At 36.6% G+C, this 22,972-nt stretch overlaps 1 protein-coding gene across 2 annotated transcripts in view; it reads left to right on the top strand.

Moving 5' to 3' along the window:
* The window catches only part of HIF1A (hypoxia inducible factor 1 subunit alpha), a 48,622-nt gene that overhangs the window by 8,396 nt on the left and 17,254 nt on the right, over positions 1–22,972 (top strand). Inside the window, exons 1-6 of one of the 2 annotated variants that reach the window (XM_066272946.1) lie at positions 8,492–8,554; positions 13,691–13,881; positions 14,375–14,520; positions 14,600–14,684; positions 19,353–19,465; positions 20,056–20,258. In XM_066272946.1, the coding sequence (XP_066129043.1) occupies positions 13,833–13,881; positions 14,375–14,520; positions 14,600–14,684; positions 19,353–19,465; positions 20,056–20,258 (596 nt within the window). In that variant the 5' untranslated portion in view covers positions 8,492–8,554; positions 13,691–13,832. Of the gene's footprint in view, positions 1–8,491; positions 8,555–13,690; positions 13,882–14,374; positions 14,521–14,599; positions 14,685–19,352; positions 19,466–20,055; positions 20,259–22,972 lie in introns of those variants that run through there. The other variant, XM_066272947.1, reaches the window with a different exon arrangement.

Below are 22,972 nucleotides of genomic sequence, written 5' to 3'. Positions count from 1 at the left end.
GAAGAAGTATATTCTCAGGGGTGTTTCTTTGCATTGTCAAAGGATAGGAAATTAAGAAAGCCTATTTTCTGTGCTTTTTGGGCATCAATTCATTAAATGTCTTTTATATAATCTGTTGGCAGAAAATAGTTAGAAATTGCCTGCCTTTGCAGAGAACGCAGCTAAAATGTTTAAATGGGTTATATGTCAAACCAGTAGTCAAAGCATTCACTGTGAATGGAGGAAAGTGTATTTCTTGGATAATCTGAATAAATTTATTTATTTCAATGGTTCAAATTTTTTTTGACCCTCGACCCTACCCTAGTACCTAACCACTCTCTCACCTATAACAGATTATTGTGCATTCACTTATTCAACAGATATATGTGCATTTGATTTATCAAGCAAAGTATTGAATGTTGATGGCTCAGTCCACAGTTGAATAATAATCAGTTTTGGTTGTCAATTGATTCATCCATAAAATGTGCTTCTTTTTTTTTTTTTTTTAGTACAGTGTGGTTTCAAGTTAGAGATTCTTGCAAAATACTGACTTTAGGATTTAAGTTTTGTTACGTTAATATAAACCATCACAGGAGCATTTTCTATAGTTTTGTTTTTTAATTTGGCCAGTTTACTTTGAGTTGACACACAAAACACACTCTCACAAGATAGTTTATTTTTGGCAACTATAAATGTTAGAAAGTTCTTTATCCCAACATTTTTTAACCCTGACTAATGTTTAGATCTCCTTCAGAGCAAAATAATCTCTATAATCATTGTGAGATGTGCCCAGTGACCTCAATCTGAGTATACCACATTAGATTAAAAAAAAGGTAACTGTTCATTTGGTACCAATTTATTCATAAATAAATGTAGCCTTAAACACAGAAGGCTTGTAGCAAGAATATAAGATTATTTAGATTATCCAGAATAGGCTCTTTTTTCATACATGGCTAACAAAATGGGAACATGATTTTAAAATTCTCAGTTTACCTTCAGTGCTCCTTTAAACCTATTGAGTAAAGCCCTGCCCTGTTGTAACTCCCACTTATTAACCACTGCAGTTGGCATAAATCACCAAATGTCTTCCATATGACGTCTTTTTCAAATATCTGAAGGTAGTTCTTGTGTCTCTTCCTTCTATTTCTAAGTAAAACATCCCCAAGTTTTCTTTAATCTCTAAATTTAAAAATTATATTTATATATTGAACATTTGATTTGTGGAACAGCATGGGCTGAATTAAATACGGGGACTTAAGTCTCGTTGGAATCTGACACCTGCCACTTACTAATAGTATTACTTATCCCCTTTTTATAGACAAGGAAACAGGGTAAGAGGTTTTTGGGGAAATTTATTTGATAGCCTTGAATAGGACGGATTAGTATAGGTAAGGGCCAAGAAGACATTTGCTTCAGGAGAGCTTCTCCTTTGTCTTTGTTTCCTGAATCTGCATCATGATCAACAGTTTTGAACTAAATAGGAAAAATCTTTATGGTATGATTTCTATGTGTATACCTTTATTCTGATATATATGATTTCTTTTGTTATATAAGTACTTGATTATTCTAACTTATATATCTTTTGTTATAGTTAAGTAATTAAGTACACATTCTTCTCAATACACATACACACACACACAAAGTTTAATGTCACTGACCTCTTAAATTCCAGTCTCAGTTCTGTTACCATCAGAAAACGTATATTAAGGGAAATGGAAAGAAAATTTTACCACCAGCTGAGAGGCAGGTAAGAGGGAAGAGTCATAGACTAGGTGATAAGCTTTTAGGAAAGCCATTAACACAACTGTTGCTCAGGGATGGTGATTCTCAACCATTTAATTTGTATGGCATTCATAAAATATTAAAATGTTATTTTAAAAAATTATTTCAAAAGCTTGAGAAAACCATCCCACAGTTACCACATTTTTTATTTGGTCATCTTTGAAGCCTAATCATGTTCTTAAATTTTTGAGGTTAAGTTACTGGATTTTTTGCCTGACCAGGCAGTGGCGCAGTGGATAAGACCGTCGGACTGGGATGCCAAGGACCCAGGTTCGAGACCCGAAGGTCGCCAGCTTGAGCGCAGGCTCATCTGGTTTGAGCAAAAGCTCGCCATCCTGGACCCAAGGTCACTGGCTCGAGCAAGGGGTTGCTTGGTCTGCTGAAGGCCCACAGTCAAGGCACATATGAGAAAGCAATCAATGAACAACTAAGGTGTCGCAATGAAAAACTAATGACTGATGCTTCTCATCTCCGTTCCTGTCTGTCTGTCCCTATCTATCCCTCTCTCTGACTCTGTCTCTGTAAAAAAAAAAAAAGTTACTGGATTTTATTAAGCACACACTTTATTACTGGCCTGTCCTTGAATTGTACCTCTAGCTTCTCATTCCTAGCAATTTTCCCTTGCTCTATGTAGTGTTGCCCAACCCACTCTGTTCAGTGTTCTCCCTGACAAACATAATTGTCATATTATGTACCGTATTTTCTGCTCCATAAGACGCACCTGAACATAAGATACACCTACGGTTTTAATGAAGAAAATAAAGAAAATAATTTCTGAACCAAATGGTGTGTAAAATATTTAATAAAATACCATATTTTTCACTCCATAAGACACATGGGCATTTCCCCCTCCACTTTGGGGGTGTGTGTGTCTATGGAGCGAAAAATAAGGTAGTTGTCTTATGCATATGTAGTTGCAGCTAAAATTATTTTTTTCAGAATTCACTGTTAAATCTTTGCTATAAGACCTGCTAATGGTTCTCATACTTGTATTGCTTAAGAATCACCTGGGTGTGTAAGTTAATATAGGGAGTCCCAGATACCCACCTCCAGAAATTCTAATTTGGTCCTTTCCCGGTGGGACTCAGGAATCGGTAAATTTTACAAGCACCCATAGATGAAACCCAAACCTTGAACAGACAAAGTGCTCATCAGAACCATCTGTGAAACTGCTTTTTAAACAGACATACCGGCCCTGGCCGGTTGGCTCAGCGGTAGAGCGTCGGCCTGGTGTGCAGGAGTCCCGGGTTCTATTCCCGGCCAGGGCACACAGGAGAAGCGCCCATCTGCTTCTCCACCCCTCCCCCTCTCCTTCCTCTCTCTCTCTCTCTTCCCCTCCCGCAGCCGAGGCTCCAGTGGAGCAAAGATGGCCCCGGCACTGGGGATGGCTCTGTGGCCTCTGCCTCAGGCGCTAGAATGGCTCTGGATGCAACAGAGCGATGCCCCAGAGGGGCAGAACATCGGCCCCTGGTGGGCCCCTGGTGGGCATGCCGGGTGAATCCCGGTCGGGCGCATGCGGGAGTCTGTCTGACTGCCTCTCCCTGTTTCCAGCTTCCAAAAAATGAAAGAAAAAAAAATTATAAACAGACATACCAAGCCCACAGTTGGAATTTCCAAGGTTGGGATCTATGCACATGTATCTGGGGGTAAATTGCTGTTGGTGATTGTGATGTTTACTGCATCAACCATTACTAATCAAGTCTTATGTCCTTAGTGTATATTTATAGTTACTGAATTCTAAGTATGTGGCAATGTAAGTGTCTTAGAGGTTGGCTCTGTTGCCTATATTTGTAAAGCATTTGGGCGTATTTTTAAGAGAAATTTTTAATAAACCATTGAATGCAAATGAACAATCTTATTTCTCTGGACATTTTAGAAGGACATGTAAAAAAAAGTATTTTCTTAGAGCAGAAGGGCTCAAAATGTTCTCCAGACCAGCATCATTTATACTATCCGCTAATTTGTTAGAAATGCAGATTTTCAGGCACTACCGAGACCTGAATCAGAAACTCTGTGGGGATAAAACCTAGTGTTTTAAGAATCCCTCCAGATGATTGTGATGATAGCTAAGTGTCAGAACCTCCATGGAGCTTAGAGGAAAAGTTTCACATACATATTTTTGGTTTTATTTATCCAGTACTTTACATAATAAGGGATCAGAGATTTTTTTAATGAATTTATTGACTTTAGAGAGAAAGGAAGAAAAAGAGAAGCATTGATTTGTTGTTCCACTATGTATGCATTCATTGCTTGCTTCTTGTATGTGCCCTGATTGAGGATCAAACCCATAATGTTGGCCTATCCTAATGGTGCTCTAACCAGCTGAGCTAGCTGGTCAGGGCTGATAAGAGATTTATTTATTGAGAGGCTCAATACCAATTCTGAGAGAGTTTATTGAAGTCACTATTTAGGAATGATCTAAAAACAAAAACATATTCTATTTATAAACAACATAAATATATATTAATGTAAACAGATATAAATCTGTTAGTTAATAAATTTAATTAATGTATAAATAGAACTTTTACCCATTAATGCTACCTCAGATGTAATAATAAATTTCATTTTTAGAATGTACCCTCTAATTGAAAAGTGAATCTTCCTATTTATTTTACTGCAACATTAAAATATCAAGTATTTAAATTAAGCATTTTTGTGAGGTTACTGGAAAGTTAATAATATATCTTTTCTCCGTCTGTTCGTATTTCAGAGAGGTTGCCTTGCTAGTATGATAATGCTCACCTAAAACAAGAAATTTAAGTTGCTTTAAAAAATAAAATAAGTATATATATTCTGAATATTCATCTTTAGAAACAAACCATTTCACCTGTATTTGGGAATTTCAAATTATGAAATGCCAAATTTTCAAAACCTTAAAATTAGAATGAAAAATTGAAAATATTGAACTTATATATAGCTTACTTGGTCTTTACTTTCTACATTCCTGGAGATAAATGAAAAATTTTATTTGTTTTTAGTTAGTCCTGGGAAATTAGTGTAAAAGTTAGATGACCATCTTTTTCTGATTTTTCTGAAAAAATTACACTGACTGTTTAATAGTGAATTTTTCTTAAAATACATTATCTGTAATTCTGTCACCTTGAAACTGCTATCATTAATCTTTTGTAAACTTTGCTAACATGTATCATTGTATCTTTCTGGTTTTTTCTGCATTTATAAATTATATGTCTGTATGTGAGTATACATATACACACATTTATTTATATATACACATGCATTACACACCCTTATGGAGAAATAGATTCATGCTCAAATTTTATTGTTTTATCTGCTCTTTCAACATAGTACTACAGTATATTGTAAAATCTCTTATGAACACAGGTTAAGTTTTGTAGAAAACTTTGCCTTGTCTCCTAAATTTTTATGGAAAGATTATTTTTATGGTTAATGTTCTATCAGGGATTGGCCCCTGTAACTGCTATTGAATAAAAACAAGAAACATAGAGATATATTTGTCCTAGAATATATGCGCCATGAGGGTAGGAACTTGGTCTGTTTTGTTTATTGAGCTGTGCCCATTCTGAGAACAGTGTCTGGCTTTAGGAGATGATTAAGAAGTATTTGTTGACTGAATAACATTCTCTAACATGACATGAGTTTACTATAGTTTCATTAAGTTTATTGGTAATGATTAGCACTTAAAAGACATTTTCTTGTAGAAAATAATTATGAATAACAGATAGCTGTCCTGAAAATGTAATTTATATTTAATTTTAAATACTCAATTTTTGCTGTTTTTTTTATTAAGTACAGCTTTTAAAATATTTAATATCTATTTGAAGTATGCTGGTTTTGCAGCAGTTATCAGATGGAAAATATAACAATAAGTCTTATTAATAAGTATTCCTAATAATAAATATTAAAATCCTCGTGTAAGAGTAACCTCCTTGTCTTTTATGATCTATAAAAGACATAGATCATAGTGATGAGGGAAATAATCTTAAACCTCCAACCTCTTTTCAGCAATTGATATCCTTCATTCTCAGTTTTGTCCCTGTTCCTCTAAATCTCTTCTCTGGCAAGATCATTTATTCTCTTTGGTGATGGTATTGGTGCTGTTCACTGTTAAACTGCTTGGTGAACTACTTTTTTTTTTTTAATCAGTAGACCCCCCCCCCCTAAGGTACACCTAGTATGTTACCTGTGTTTGTGGTTATCCAGATAATCATAGTAAATTCAAATAGTATACATTGTTCATAGTACTTACATTGTTGTACTGTTTATTTGTGTGTATGACTAATATATAGGAGCACAAGAGCAGTGAGGAGACTCAAATTCAGGGATCCCAAAAAGAATGTTATAAGGACAGTTAACCTTCCATGGGCTGAAGTCAAGGTCAAATGGCTGATTTGGGCCAATATTAAAGCCAAGTAGAATTTATGCACCTTCCTACTAAGAATATAAACATAAATGAGACAGTTTCCTGTCTCCAAGAAGCTTCAGGTATTGTAGAAGATAAAATATAGCAAAATAACCTGACCAGGCGGTGGCGCAGTATATAGAGCGTCAGACTGGGATGCCGAGGACCCAGGTTCGAGACCCGAGGTCGCCAGCTTGAGCGCAGGCTCATCTGGTTTGAGCAAAAGCTCACCAGCTTGGACCCAAGGTTGCTGGCTCGAGCAAGGGGTTACTTGGTCTGCTGAAGGCCCACAGTCAAGGCACATATGAGAAAGCAATCAATGAACAACTAAGGTGTCACAATGCGCAACAAAAAACTAATGATTGATGCTTCTCATCTCTCTCCGTTCCTGTCTGTCCCTGTCTATCCCTCTCTCTGACTCTCTCTCTGTCTCTAAAAAATATATAATATATCAAAATAACCAAAGTGTCAGATCTGGAAAGAGGAACAGTTTTAGAAGACGGAACAGGAACAGAGATGTTAGAGTTAAAACTTGAAAGTTTCTCATAAATTTACCAGGTCATGTATTCAAAAAGTACTCCAGCCTGACCTGTGGTGGTGCAGTGGATAAAGCGTCGACCTGGAAATGCTGAGGTTGCCGGTTCGAAACCCTGGGCTTGCCTGGTCAAGGCACATATGGGAGTTGATGCTTTCAGCTCCTCCCCCCTTCTCTCTCTCTCTCTCTCTCTCCCCCTCTCTGTCTCTCCCTCTCCTCTCTAAAATGAATAAATAAATAAAAAAATTAAAAAAAAAAAAAAAAGTACTCCAAGCATAATGGCATGAGTGAGCCAGAAGGAATGAAATATTACCCTTTTGATTAACTGCAGTGTAGCTGAAGACTGTGGGACATGATGAGGATGAAGAGATGGGCACGGAACTAAGTAAGGTTGGATTTCATTGAAAATAATTATACTTTGTCCTATGTACATTTGATGGGATTTTAAGCAGGACTTAGTATCAGATCTCTTATTTTGGAAGGACTGTGATAGTAATTTGAGAGAGAAATTAATGCAAAGTAAGGGAAGGACAAGGTCACTCAGTGGTTCCCAAATCTCACTGTGTGTGTGTGTACCATATGCACCTTTAGAGTTTTTAAAAACCGAGATTTTGAGGCCCTGCTTCAGATCTAGTGAATCAGAATTTACAAAGGTGAAGCCCAGAAGTTTGAAATGTTGATCAGTGTTCCTAAGTAGTTAGGATGCAACTAGACCTGCATTTGGAAATACAGCTATTTTAGTAGACTAAGTGGGAGGCTGTCTAAGCACCATCAGGGCTGTTCTGCATATCAGTATATTCCTAGTACCTAGAGTAGTCTATGGTACTTAATAGATGCTCAATAAATATTTACTGAATGAATATTTCTTGACTGGAGAAAGTTATTTGAGGTTCAAGACAGCCATTTCCTATCTCCTGTTTTGGTTTTCTCTAAGGTTGTGATCATTAAATTGGCAAATACGTAAAAACACTTAACACAGTGCCTGGCTCATAGTAAGTGCTCAATAAATGTTTGAAGGGGAAAATTCTCTCCCATCTGTTCTCTCATGGTAGTTCGTGTGATTGGGTATCTTGGCGTTGGCTTATGTCCAGCCAGATCTCTTGAAGTGAGTTATGCAGATTGCTTTTATTTTGGGGGATCCAGATATTGAGCAAATAAAACAACAGTAGAGAGCTAAGATGTTCAAATAGTTTCTCTGTACAAATTAAAAATAAAGTATAGTGGGAATATATGAGGTAGACTGTCCTGATTTTCTCCCTTTGAGTTTGGCCGAACTCATTAAAGGTTGCCTTGCTTTGAAGAACTGGTGAACAGTGCAGCAGGGAGCATTGCCATTGTAGGTACCTTTCAATTAGGGTCAGTTAGGAATTTGGATTACTAGCAGACTCCAGGAAAGAGCCTGGCCATGAGTCCCTCCAAATAGATTAGGGTCAAGTCCTAAATTTAAAGCCACCCCCTATACCTCTTTTTTATGTCTTTGGAGAGGTGAAGAAAACACATTTTGAACTTTGTAATAATGACTTATGAATACTTACTTATCTTGGTAATGAGAATGAATTTTGAGAAGCAACATAGACTATTGTTAATGGCATGTTTTTAGAGTCAGATTGCTTGAATTTGAATTTAGACTCATCATTTATTAATTCTGTAATCTTGGGTAAGCTATTTAACCAGATTCCTTGTCTGTAATGTGATTTTGATAATAAAGATTAAATAAATTAATAGATTAAAAAGGCTTAGAATAACATTGTATATATCATACTATGCACCATGTATAAATGTTTGAATTTAAAGTTGCAGGCCAAAATGCCAACTAAAGAACATGAGAATTTCCTTGGAATTTCCTTTGGTCTGAGACTTTAAGAAGTGCAGGACAGGTAAAGCAACTTGATACAATTTTCATCTATCAGTTTGGCAAAAATTTAAAATATATAACAGATCATAATCTATATTACTGCAGAGTGCATGGGGAAATGGATACACACATTCATGGATTGGCAGAGACTAAACAGGGTATAGATCTTTTTGGAAAAGAATATTGAAGTGCTACATTCTTTAGATCATGGAATTTCACTTTACAATGTCTATCCTGTAGACATGCTGATGGCAAGAAGTGTAAAACACAATTTATCTCTTCATGGGCCAGAAAGAGTTTTAAAATCACAAAGTAAAAGAACTGAGAGATTTTTAAAAATTATATACTAACTTTATTAGAAACAACTCAGATCATCTGTTAACATTTTGAATGATTATGATCGAACTTCAGTTCTTAAAGTCATATTTACAATCAGAAACACAGGCTTTTCTTGTACAACTAGTAGGCAACACAAATAGATGACTTAAAATATCTGCGATTATTTTATGTTCTTGTTAATCTAAGGAATAGTCATTCTCTGTCAAATGGCTGTTGCTTATTCATGAACTCTACACAAGAAGCCTAATAAGACGGTAGCTTTAAATTATCATCCTAATTATATTTTCTTCTCAAAATATTTTCAAGATATAATTGCTAGGGTTTTTTTTTTGTCCAGTACTGTATATTAAATAATAATAAAATTATAAGTGTGTGAAAACTATAGTACCACAAATACTGAGTTGTTTTGCTAGTTTACTCAAACAGTTCTAGGACAGTCATGGAATTGTGTAAGCAAACTATACATATGAAAGACAATTAAAAAAAAAGACAACTTTTACTGTATTCTTAACTGATTTCTAGTATGACTGGCAGTCTGTGAAATAGCACCTTATATAGATACATAAGTAGGAGAAATTTACTTGATCTATACTTAATAAAATAAAGACTATACATGGAATTGATAATTTTGAGTAATATAGTAAGCTTAGTTACATGCTGAAAATCTGCCAGTTTCCCTCTGGTCTACAATCCTATTGTGAAATCTAAGTAGAAAGTAAACAACTAGTACAGGATTCATCCCTTCATTCACCATACGGTCTAACAGAAATAATTCTTGGTCAGTACTGTAATTCTGTGGGGTATGATCTGATGGAAGCGTCTTCCTGTGAGTAGACAGAAGCTGGGCAGTGCAGATGCTGAAACTCGTAAGAATTGTGGAAACCTGAAGCTTAGAAATGTTTTAAGAACTCCCATAGTCCCATGTGAAGAATGTGAGATAAATTTCTTCATTAAATTTTCATTATAGGTCTCCTAATTGCTTTATGTCTAGGTTGATTATGTAATGGTGGACATACTGATTTTTATCACCTACTTCATCTAATGTAGGTTTGTCAGCTCTTGTTTTATTGAGGCTTATTTTTCTTACAAAAATCTGGCACATGCTCAAATTGTTATTCTTAAAGTCCCACTAGCTTAAATATATTGTCTTTTAAATGCTTTATCCGGGCTCACATTTCTAATGGTTTGTCTTATAAATTTAGTTGCCACATTTTGGACAGTCATAATCTTCAAAATTCTGGACAATACAAGTATTTCTAAAAGTATGGAGTTAATCCATCACATGGTTAGCTTGATAAGATACAAGAAAGAGGGATACCAAGTCTGAAAGTTGCTGATAATATTCTGATCATCCATACTAATTGTAGCATCAGGTAAATTATGAGATCATTAATCACTCTTTTTGATGGTTTTACTGAACCAGATAGGAATCTATTTCTCACTGCCATTGCTGCCTCTCACTTGCTAATTTAAAAGGGGAAAGAAGTGAGGGAAACAGTATGCTAGATGGTAGGGCCACTGGAATGCACTGGATTTCTCCCCCAGGAACTAAGGGATATGTATAAAATAGATTTTTAAAATACTTTTACTATTGTGCACTTTATTTTTAAGTTCAAATTTAAAATATTTCCTTAAAGTTAATGAGAACAATGAGACAATTCTAATGCACATATAAAATGAAGTTTCAGATCATTGATGTTACTGCATTTTCATAGTAGCCGCAGCATCTAATTAATTTGTGTATTTTTATTTAAAATGTACAGCATTGAGAAATCCTGGTTCACATAGATAAGTAGTTACAATTAATAACAGTTCTTACTAGCTCACCTTAAATCTTAAGATACTCAAATTAAATTGATCTAGATCAGGGGTCTCAAACTCGCGGCCCGCCGAACAATTTTGTGTGGCCCGCAGACTAATCCACGCATGCGGCCCGCCGAACAATTTTGTGCGGCCCACAGACTAATCCACTTAATACTCCTTATATCCTATGAATAAAGTGCTTAATTGTCTTCACCTCAAATTCCTAATCCACGCATGTGGCCCACGGGCTGCGAGTTTGAGACCCCTGCAGATGCTTGAATTAAAATTTTTATATCAAAGTTCTAACAGCAAATGTTGATATTACTTATTAAAGTACAAAAGTCAGATAAGCTCATGAACTTGAGTAAGTGCTGAAAACTTCGTTACCACTATTGTCACAATACAACTATTAGGTATTTATTTGTTATTACACAGCATAACTGGAGCATGTGCTGAGAACCCTGCCTGTTTCTTGAGAATGTTGCTTCTATGATTGAACCTTGCATCTCTGCAGATCATTTGGAGGGAGGAGGAATTTGAGGTGAAGACAATTAAGCACTTTATTCATAGGATATAAGGAGTATTAAGTGAAATAATGCTGGCAAAGTCTTTAGCATACCACTAAGTGCTCAATAAACGGTAATGGCTATTTTCAACATTTAATAAATAATTGACAACATAACTAGACTGAAGGTCATAGGAGAGCAGCTGAGAATTTGAGATAAAAGCATTCTGCACTGAGAAGGTAAAACATTGTGGAAGAGCAAAGACTTTGGAGTAAAAGAACACCTGGATTCAAATCTAATTTGCTACATAATGTCTTATTTTTAACCAATTGCATCCCCATTTCCTCATCTGTAAAATTGGGATAATGCAGTGTGTCCGTAAAGTCATGGTGCACTTTTGACCGGTCACAGGAAAGCAACAAAAGACGATAGAAATGTGAAATCTGCACCAAATAAAAGGAAAACTCTCCCAGTTTCATACCTATTCAGTGCAGTTCGATGTGGGCTCACGCACAGATTTTTTTAGGGCTCCTTAGGTAGCTATCCCGTATAGCCTCTACAGACTCCTCACTGACTGATGGCCTACCAGAACGGCGTTTCTCCACCAAACTGCCGGTTTCCTTCAACTGCTTATCTCACCGGGTAATGTTATTCCTATGTGGTGGCGCTTTGTTATAAACGCACCGATATTCACATTGCACTTTGGTCACGGATTCGAATTTAGCGAGCCACAGAACTCTCTGAACTTTCCTCTGTACCATCCACATCTTGACTGGCATGGCTGTGGGCTGCTCTGCTGTACACACGGTGTTATGTCATCATCTGTGCACGTGCACATGCTGCCACATCATCCTACAGAAAGTGGGAGGGTTTTCCTTTTATTTGGTGCAGATTTCACATTTCTATCGTCTTTTGTTGCTTTCCTGTGACTGGTCAAAAGTCACTGTATTTAACCTATTTATAGATTGTTATGAGAGACCTAGGCACCTAGTACAGGGCAGTGTTTGGCACATAGTAGGCTTTAATAGATAGCTATTAGAGAAGAAGCTAAAAGACTGACCAGGCAGTGGCACAGTGGATAGAGCATAGGCCTGGGATGCTGAGGACCCGGCTCAAAACCCTGAGGTCATCAACTTGAGCATGGGCTCATTCGGCTTGAGCAAGGGGTCACTCACTCTGCTGGAGGGGCACCCTCCCCCTCCCCCCATCAAGGCATTTATGAGAAAGCAATCAATTAATAAACAACTAAGATGCTGCAATGAAGAATTGGTGCTTCTCAACTCTCTCCCCCTCCTATCTGTCTGTCCCTGTCTGTGTCTGTCTGTCTCTCTCTCACTAAAAAAATAAGTAAAGCAGCAGCAGCTAAGGACAGAACCTCATTTAGCCTTGTGTACTTTCAGAAGGGTCAGGAGGAATAGGAGTTGCTATGCAGTTCAGCAAAGAAAGTCAACTCGGCTTGTCTGACATATGAAAATCGTTCTGACTATTGTTGGAAGAGTTCCCAAAAATGCAGCATTGTATGGACACCTTTATTAATCTTTGTTAACCCATTCCTATACCTGTTGTGCTAGAGATAGATAGGGGACTGATAAGGAAGTAAGCAACCTGAAAACAGTAGCTTATTATAGCTGTTAATATAAATTCCTATAGCTTATAGTCAGTATTGCTCATATAGTATGGTGGAGGGTGAGAGAGTATTAGAGTCAAAAGAAAAGAGTTAAAAATCAGTTTGTAGTTATTACTGTTCTACACTTTTTTTTTTTTTTTTTTTTTTAATTTGAGAGGAAGGGAGATAGAGACAGACTCCCACATGCACCATGATTGGGATCCACCCAGCAAACCCCATCTAGGTGGATGCTCTGCCTATCTTGGGATGATGCTCACCAACTGAGCTATTTTTAGCACCTGAGATGAAGCTCTGTGGAACCATCCTCAGCTCCCAGGACCATTGCGCTTGAACCAATTAAGCCATGATTGTGGGGGGTGGGGGGAGAAGGAGGAATGGGAGGGGTGGAGAAGGATGGTTGCTCCTCCTGGGAGCCCTGACTGGGAATCAAACCCAGGACATCTACATACCAGGCTAATGCACTATCACTGAGCCAACTGGCCAGGGCCACCAATTTTTAAGTTACTATGCATTTCCATTTCTAATCACAATTTTCTGTCAAGACTTTTTGAATGGCTATGAACGTGCAGCCTTCACATAAATGCTATTTGTCAGATTTGGATGAGGGAGGAAATACCTACTTCAGACAGGTTTAAAGCTTCATCTTGGACTTCTTGTGAGAGTTTCTTATGTCTGCAGTAATGCAAAAATTTTTATAGCACTCTATTAAAAATAGTAGTATTTCATGTAGTAGACAAACTTCTATATAATTTAAATACATAGCATCTTCTAATCTTTCTAACAGAATGTAAACAATGTAAAATTAGTTTTATTCAAGCAAAGGCAAACTACCATATAAAATTTTTATCTCTTTTCTCCCTCCTCCCCTTTTTTTGTTAAATAGGATAAGTTCTGAACGTCGAAAAGAAAAGTCTAGAGATGCAGCCAGATCTCGGCGAAGTAAAGAGTCTGAAGTTTTCTATGAGCTTGCTCATCAGTTGCCACTTCCCCATAATGTGAGTTCACATCTTGATAAGGCTTCTGTTATGAGGCTTACCATCAGCTATTTGCGTGTGAGGAAACTTCTGGATGCTGGTGAGTTTTGTTTTATTTACAAGGCATAACAGGCCTAAAAATTAGAAATTAAAAGTAATTAGAAAGTATATTTAGAGGATGGTCATATTCTCAATTCTTCCTTAATATGATAGCATTTTTATTATCTGCTTTTAAAGCTTCAGGCCTTTGGCCTATCTTTATTTCCTGCTCAACCTACCCACCTATGTACCTACCTATGTATCTTTTAATAGTACAGTCCTTCTTTATATTTCTAATGGTTTGCCTTCCTATATGTATTACTTTAAATAATTATTAAAAGAAGCTGGCAAATTTAATTTTAGTTTTCCTGTATTCTGGCCTTGACTGTTCTGCGTTAAAAGGAGTGACGGGGGGGGGGGGGTTAATATGCAAAATAAATGTTTGTGTGTATTAAATAAAGTATGTGGGGAAAGCTTTATTAAAACATCTAAATGTTATTCATTTAAGTATAATTTTTATACTAATTATTTTTCTCTTTTTGTGCTCTTTTTAGGTGATTTGGATGTTGAAGATGAAATGAAGGCACAGATGAATTGCTTTTATTTGAAAGCCCTGGATGGTTTTGTTATGGTTCTCACAGATGATGGTGACATGATTTATATTTCTGATAATGTGAACAAATACATGGGATTAACTCAGGTAAAATACCCATATATTAAGAGTCCTTTATATTTTTTTGATTTTATGACATAGATCTAATTTTAAAATGTGTTTACAGTTTGAACTAACTGGACACAGCGTGTTTGATTTTACTCATCCATGTGACCATGAGGAAATGAGAGAAATGCTTACACACAGAAATGGTGAGAAGAAAAGTCTCTTGTTTGATGTAATATGACAGGTGGTCTTACCTGATCAGATTCTGTTACTAATTTTTAATTTTGTTATTATATTAATCTAAGGCAAACCATCATTTCATGTTTAATAAAATGTACTCTGTCTTGTTAAATCCATTATTAGGAATTTAATGGAAAAACATTAAAAAAAGATTTAAAAGCCTACCTAATCCTGTAAATGCTTATTTGGATATAAGAATAAATAAAATAAAATGGAAAATAAATAAAAATCAGGACAAGGAAGTTATAAATTAAAGTAGAATTTTTAAAAGCAAGGGGAAGTCATACTACAAATGGCAGAAAATAGGACTTTAGGCAGTTGTTAAAGTTGAGGTGCTATTTTGGATTCAGGCTTTGAAAAGGCCCAAGGAAAAGAGAAGGTTCACCAGATTTTAGAGAATTTAGTAATTGCTTATTTGACCTCTCATGATGTTCACAATAACTTGAGAGTATGTAGTTAAATTACAGAGTATTACATTCTGGGTGTCCCCACATTAGCAACAACAGAAAAGACCTGCTAAGCTCTCTCTTAGGAATGAATTACTAAAAATAATCAAATGTTCCAAGATTTGGGGAAAATACCTTTTTCCAGCAATTTAAAATATGAATTGTTTATTTCTGGAATTTTCCACTTAATATTTTTGGACCTGAGGTTGACTGTGGGTAACTGAAACTGCAGAAAACAAAACCATGGATAAGGGGAGCTGGAGGACTACTGTATTCCCAGACCACCCCCTATCACTGCCCTACTACTTATTCAGAGGCCTGTCAAGAATCTTCACTAAAAACTTAACAAGTAGCCTGCCCTGTGCTTGCACAGTGCGTAAAGCATTGACCTGGAATGCTGAGGTTGCCAGTTCAAAACCTTGGGCTTACATTGTCAAGGCACATAAGTGAAGCAACTACTACAAGTTGATGCTTTCTGCTCTCCCCAGCCCACTTATTCTCTTTCTGCTCTCGTTAAAAAATCAAAATGAAACAAACAAACAGAAAAACTTAAGTAAAGACAGTCTTTTCATACCTCAGTACTCTTAGAGTATCCTGATCATAATCGGTCAATTCTCATTGTATCTTTCATGACTGATAGTTATAATAAAAATTTATCATTATGCTCTGTAATTGTTTTTTGCAGCTCTCTGATTTAAGTATGTAAGTTTGTTTCTGTATTAAACAACCTCAAATATACAGTACTTTTGAATAGTTATTTTGTGGTTTCTTTTTCATCTCATCTCATTCATAGTAATAGTTAACCTCTGTTAAGAGATTACAGTGTGCCAAGACACTGTTTTCTGCATTTATGTGCTTTAGCACTTCTATTCCTCACAACAGCCCAGTGCAGTTACTGTTAGTATTTCTGTTTTACCGAAGAAACTGAGGCACAGAGTTACTGAGTAGCTTGCTCAAGATTACTGGGTTAGTAAATGGCAGAGAATGGTCTAAACTTGGGTGGACTGGCTCTCATTAGCACTTTAGAGCTCTTTTCATGTTCATCCACTCATTACATTCTACTACCATTTTTCACCTGTCGGCAGGAGCCCTTTCCTGTTGTTAAATTTCATACTGTATGTTTACTGTGAACTTGGAGAGCAAATGCATACTTTTTAGAATTCTGTATAAAGCAGGAGTAAATACATTCTGAGCAAGGACCTAAGTAGGTTGTCAATGAATTTAGTTTATGAGTTCAGGTGAGTAGATGAGGGTTTCTGTTGGCTGCTCAGTGCTTCCATTAGGTTAGCTAGACCATAAATGGATGGATTTTAGGAAGTCTTGTTTTGGTTTGGTAATGATATTAATGCATTATTCTAGATCAGGTATAGTCTGCTTACTATAATTTAAATGTATGTTTTTTAACTAAATATTTTTTAAACACATGATTATTTTTGAGATCATTCCTAATGCAGGTAATGAATTTTTGCTTTTTTGCTGTAAAACAAAAATGCAGGTTTTCACTTTTAGAGAAGAGGGACTGCTACAGTACATTGCATTTTAATGATAACACTAAGAGCCATTGGTGAATTTAAACAACATAGACCTGTTATACTTTTATTTAAATGTTAAAAAGATGATTCAGATTTCATAAAGTATTATAAAATATGTTATTTTTAGAAGGCTGAAAATTTATTTCTTGAAAAATGTTTTTTCCTTTGGGCAAAATGCCTGTAGTATTCTACTACCTTGGTATTAAAACTTACCTTCATGTCCCTTGTGTTTCCAAAGCTCAGTCCAGTTCAAGCTTAGATTATGGACTGAAAGTATCCCAAAGAGTTTACATGTGGATCACTGTGCAACCAATACCACCTCGGCTGCCCGCCCCCACCCTGCCACACACTCTTATACTGTCACCAAGACCAGAATGGGTCCATGGCATCCTTTTCTTTTATCTTTTATTTTATTTTGTTTTTCTGAGAGAGAGGCAGGAAGAGGTAGAGATAGTAACATCAAGCTGCTCCTGTATGTGCCCTGACCAGAGAATCGCACCAGCAACCTCGGCACTCGGGGACGATGCTCCAGCCAACTGTGCTGTCTGGCCAATTTTTATTGACTTCTGGAGACAGAGAGAGGGGAGGGCAAAGGGAAGCATTTGTTGTTCCACCCAGTGGTGCATTTTTTTGGTTGTTTCCCATGTGTGCCCTAACTGGGGATCAAACCCACAACCTTGTTGTTTCAGGACTATGCTCTTAATCTACTGAGCTATCTGGCCAGGGCCTGGGGCATTTTTTAAAAATCCACTCTCAAACACTTCTAAGGAGGGCAAATTAAATGACATCAGAACGAAGACTACCCTGACTTGCCTAGTTCCACTGTTATAAATCTGAACTATAACTTCTTTTTCCTCAAGAGTCCAGCATTTCTAGCTAACCAGGCCTAAATTTAAACTTATTTCTTTTCCACTTGACACTATTTTTCAATATACTAACCTTAATATCTTCAAATCTTGCCTGACCAGGCGGTGGCGCAGTGGATAGAGCCTCGGACTGGGATGCCGAGGACCCAGGTTTGAGACCTTGAGGTCACCAGCTTGAACGCGGGCTCATCTGGTTTGAGCAAAGCTCACCAGCTTGGACCCAAGGTTGCTGGCTCGAGCAAGGGGTTACTTGGTCTGCTGAAGGCCCGCGGTCAAGGCACATATGAGAAAGCAATCAATGAACAACTAAGGTGTCGCCATGTGCAACTAAAAACTAATGATTGATGCTTCTCATCTCTCTGTTCCCGTCTGTCTGTCCCTGTCTATCCTTCTCTCTCTGTCTCTGTAAAAATAAATAAATAAATAAAATAAAAATCTTAAAATCTTAAAATTTCTGCTACGTTATTTCCATCAATTTTCAAGTTTTTATAGGTTCTACTTCATCTTTTGTCATCCTTTTTACTTCTACTGTTTAGCCCCTCATTACCATCAATTATTCTAATTCTTACATAATCTGTATGTTACTGTTAGATTAATGTTCTTTAAGTTCCTGTTTGTGCTTTTCACCTCAGGATTTTTTAGAATCTCCATGTTATATATTTAAGGCTGAACTCTTCATTGTAGCCATCCATGGTTATAGCTCTAACCTTCTCTTCTTTGTCTTGTTACCCTTCTGCATGTACTTTTTATTGTGGCCAAACTGAACTATCTAGTACTGTTCCACAAATGAGCTGTTTTCCCCACCTCTGTGCCTTTCATTCTCTTCCTTCTGTCTGGAATGCCATTCTAACTCATCTCTACTTATTGACATTCTAAGGTCTCTTTTTCTAAGAACTTTCTGATTTCCCCTTGGTTAGAATTTATCTTCTAAACTTTCTTTGAAGTGTTTTTGTGAGTCTTGGGCACTTGCCCTGCATGGGTGTTGTCACTGGCTCCCCTGTATCTATGAACTGTTTGACTTCTTCAGGGCGGGCAATGTGTCTTATTCACCTTTGTATTGCCTGCAATATCTAGTCCAGTTCCTGAATAATGAATACTGAATCAGACTGATGAATGAAGACAAGAAATCAAGTTGCTATTTGCTTAGTTACCTGAGTGTTACAGTCTCATTTTTTTAGTTACATGAGGTTTGAAATATGAGTAAATGACTTGATTTAATTCTAACTTTGCTTTGAAAAGTTATTCCCCCCCCAGTAACAAAATAGAAATAATTTCCTGCCTGCTTATAGAAAGATTTAAGGAAAAATTAGATATACAGAAATGTTTATTTGCTATTGAAAATAAATTTTCTATTTTAAAACTTAAAAAAATATGGAGTGCTTATTATAAATTAAATTAACATGTTTAGTAAAGGTTTGGAAGAGTCACTGAAGTTCCTTTTTTGGGGGTATACTTATACACTGATAGCACAATCATAGGACAAATTTATACTATATTTATATTTCTTTGCAATTGGACCAGCTTTTCTGGCTTGAATGTGGAAGGATTAACTGTTACCTAACTGGATTCTCCTCCTACCAACTCGGAATCATGCTGTTGTGAACCTGTTTCTGACTGGAGGGTATCAGGTTGCTAGATATGTTGGAGTGGGCAGAATGAATGTAAATCTCTGTGTTCGTGCTGGGATGTTTAATTGAAAAGCTTCTAGGTGCTAGGTACTATGCTACTCTCAATGTAACACATTTCCATATTTAATTATGTTTTTAAACTTTATTTGATGCTTTCCTTAGGCCTTGTGAAAAAGGGTAAAGAGCAAAATACACAGCGAAGCTTTTTTCTGAGAATGAAGTGTACCCTGACTAGCCGGGGGAGAACTATGAACATAAAGTCTGCAACATGGAAGGTAAGTACAAATGATTTGTCAGTGGTGATGCACTTGATTTATAGATAACTTCGTGCATCTTGACATTACTAATATTAAGGTAGCTTTGGAACTGTGAGAAAACTTACAGTTGTCCCTTGGCATTTGCAGATATAACATCCAAATGTATAATAATTTGCCAGTTTGAGGCATGAATGAATAGTGATACTGGCATACTGAGCTAACTTAATTATTGGGCTTTGCCAACCATCCAGTGTTTGAAGCTTGATAGAGCTTAATTTTCTATTCATTGTTGTATCATTTTATTGCTCAGTGTTAAAACAGTTGGCAAAGCAAGAAATAATCAGCTATGATGATCAGATAAATGAAAAATCAGCCCATTTTTGTATGTAGGAGATTGTTAAAAAGAGGAATCTATAGTGCCTGAGGAGTAGGTCATGTAGTGCTGTAGGAAAAACATTTGTTGATTTTCAGGGATATAACTAACCTACTAATGATAGTAAATTTTATTAAAGCTTATTTGCCATGTCAGACTTAACTACTTATCTCTGCATTTTGTTTTTTTCTAGGATTGTATGTATGTTTTAAAATTGCTTTTTCTTTATACACAGGTACTTCACTGCACAGGACATATTCATGTGTACGATACCAACGGTAATCAATCTCAGTGTGGGTATAAGAAACCACCTATGACGTGCTTGGTGCTGATTTGTGAACCCATTCCTCATCCATCAAATATTGAAATTCCATTAGATAGCAAGACTTTTCTCAGTCGTCACAGTCTGGATATGAAATTTTCTTACTGTGATGAAAGGTAAATGAGATATAAAATATAACTTGAAGTTTTTAATTAGACCATAACTTTTAAACTATTTACTATATAATAAAGACTCCTTCTACTAAGCTAAATACTATGATACATCCTAGAAGTCTAATATTGTATTAACTTTGTAGATTAGTTCAGCCACATTGAACACTTTCTATGTATTATGAATGCTTACTCGACTAGGTGCTTTTCAGAAATTATTAAAATGAGGTCTTTTTCCTTTGGGGACTGTAAAGAGAAAACAAATATATTTCAAAGACATATAATACATAATTTGAGGAAGGATAGATTCCTTTTGGTTATGGACTAGAGGGAAAAGTCTCGGGTCATGTCCTCGGTGTGTATTTTCCCTGAGCACCTTTATTCCTGCCCATGGTTTCTGTTACCATCTTTATATCTCTGTTTAATTGCCTATTTGATTTTTTCTGAATACTCTTTTGTACTGTAAACTAAATATTTCTGAACTAAACTGTACCACTACTGCTGTAAACAATAGTAAATTCAAAACTGATTTTCCTCCTATAATGGTTAAACATACACACATGACTCCAGCAAAAATTTGAAAGTGATCCTTAACTTTTCTTTTTCTTACATTATCTACACTTACTTGGCCTCTAAATCTTACAGATTTACTATTTTCACTTCTATCTCTTAATCCAGTCCCTCCTTTCCAGGCTTGTTCTCCTGCCATTGAATTCTTGAACTCTTCTCATAGTCTCTTAAACTGTATCACTACCAGCAGACTTATGCCCTTTTACTCTCTGATCCATGTTTCTAAAAGTGGACTTCCTAAGGTGAAAATCAGATTGTGTCATTCTCTTGTTGAAAATACAATTGCTTTCTTTCGTCTTCTCGCACAAAAACTTCTGTTTATAAAAATATTTGAGGAGGGCAATAAAATCTTATTTATCAAAAGAAGATATGCAGCCTGACCAGGCAGTGGCGTAATGGATAGAGCATCGGCCTGGATTGCAAAGAACCCAGATTTGAAACCCTGAGGTCATCCGGTTTGAGCATGGGCTCACCAGCTTGAGTGTAGGGTCGCCAGCCTGAGTGTGCAGTTATAGACATGACCCCATGGTCACTGGCTTGAGTTCAAGGTCGCTGGTTTGAGCAAGGGGTCACTGGCTCGGCTGGAGCTCCCTGGTCAAGGCACATATGAAAAAGCAATCACTGAACAACTAAGGTGCTACAGCAATGAGTTGATGCTTCTCATCTCTCTCCCTGTCTCTCTTTCTCTCTCTCTCTCTCCCTTTCTCTCTTGCTTAAAAAAAAAAGATATGCATTTTAAAAAGCTGAAAGAAAAATAGACTTACACAATTAAATCTAAACTTCTTAGTGTGACAAATAAGGATATTTATCGTCTGGCCCCTGCCTACTTCTCCAGGCTAATCAGTGGCAGGCAGAACCCTTCTGATGTGTCTCCCAGCAGCCTACTGCCAGACAGTTCCAAACACCTTAGTGCCTTACATGTACTTTCCATTCTGCAATGACATTTTTTCAACTCCTAACTTGTACTTATTGTCCAAGGGCCACCTACTACATCTGTTCCTTTGTGGAATTTTCTGTGTTCCTTAAAATCAAACTGTTTCTATATACCTCTTTGCTGCCTCTTTTTGAAATGATCTTGGACTCATTCATTCTTCTCTTTGTCAATTTTTTCATCTTTAGTAACACCTGCTTTACTTGAATCATCTTGAAGATTATATTAAAAAACCAATTTTAACCACCTAGACATAATATAGATAAGAATGCCCCACCGCATTGCACAAGGAAATGTTACAGAGCGCTGGCTTTGGAGTCATATAATCCTGGATTGAGCTCTGGCCTGCAGCTGGTACTCGGCCTTGGTTCGAGAACTTAACTGCACCAAATCTCATGTACCTTATCTAAAACAAGGGTCATATTTCAAAAGGCTGTGGCAAGGATTAAAAGAGTTTGTTGAGTGCTTAGTATACATAGTGAATGCTTGACCTCTTGTGTTAGCTTTTAAGAAGAATGAAGACAGAAAAGCTAATAAGTACTTTACAGCATTTACTGCCAATATTCATGTGAATGTATGATAGAACAGAAATGCCCATCCTTTCTTTGAGGAATTATTCTTTTTTGAACTTAGTAACGAAGTGTAGTGGTAGGCTAGGGAGAAAGGAAGATGATGGAGCTAGAACAGTGGTTCTCAACCTGTGGGTCGCGACCCCGCCGGGGTCGTGACCCACAGGTTGAGAACTGCTGAGCTAGAAGGAGATGGTTAAATCAGAAAATTAGTACCAGGAAGCTCAACTGGTTGGAGCATTGTCAATCTGCCAAGGTTGTAGGTTCAATCTCCGATCAGAGCACATACAGTTATATCAACCAATGAACGCATAAATAAGTGGAACAACAAATCAATTTCTCTTTCTCCCCCTTCTCCCTTCCTCCTTTCCTCTCTATAAGATCAATAAAATAAAACTTTTTAAAGAAATTAAAATTAGCAAGATGATCATGACAGAAGAGTAAAGACAGCCAGCTTAGAGGTCAGCAAAGTAAGGTTTTGAGCACGATCAGTTAGTATTCTGGTTAGAGCTCTTCCTAGGAACTTTTTCACATCTGTATACTATATAACCGCTAAGAATGAGATACAGGAAAAAATATTTGCTGAATTTTTAGAAAATGTAACATATCATGCTGAATTTTAAGGAAATCTAATATATCAAATGTCTAAC

The sequence above is a fragment of the Saccopteryx bilineata genome, chromosome 4, assembly GCF_036850765.1.
Source record: "Saccopteryx bilineata isolate mSacBil1 chromosome 4, mSacBil1_pri_phased_curated, whole genome shotgun sequence".
Lineage (NCBI taxonomy): Eukaryota > Metazoa > Chordata > Mammalia > Chiroptera > Emballonuridae > Saccopteryx > Saccopteryx bilineata.
Note: the sequence above shows the minus strand (reverse complement) of the source record. Positions and strands in the feature narration are given on the sequence as shown.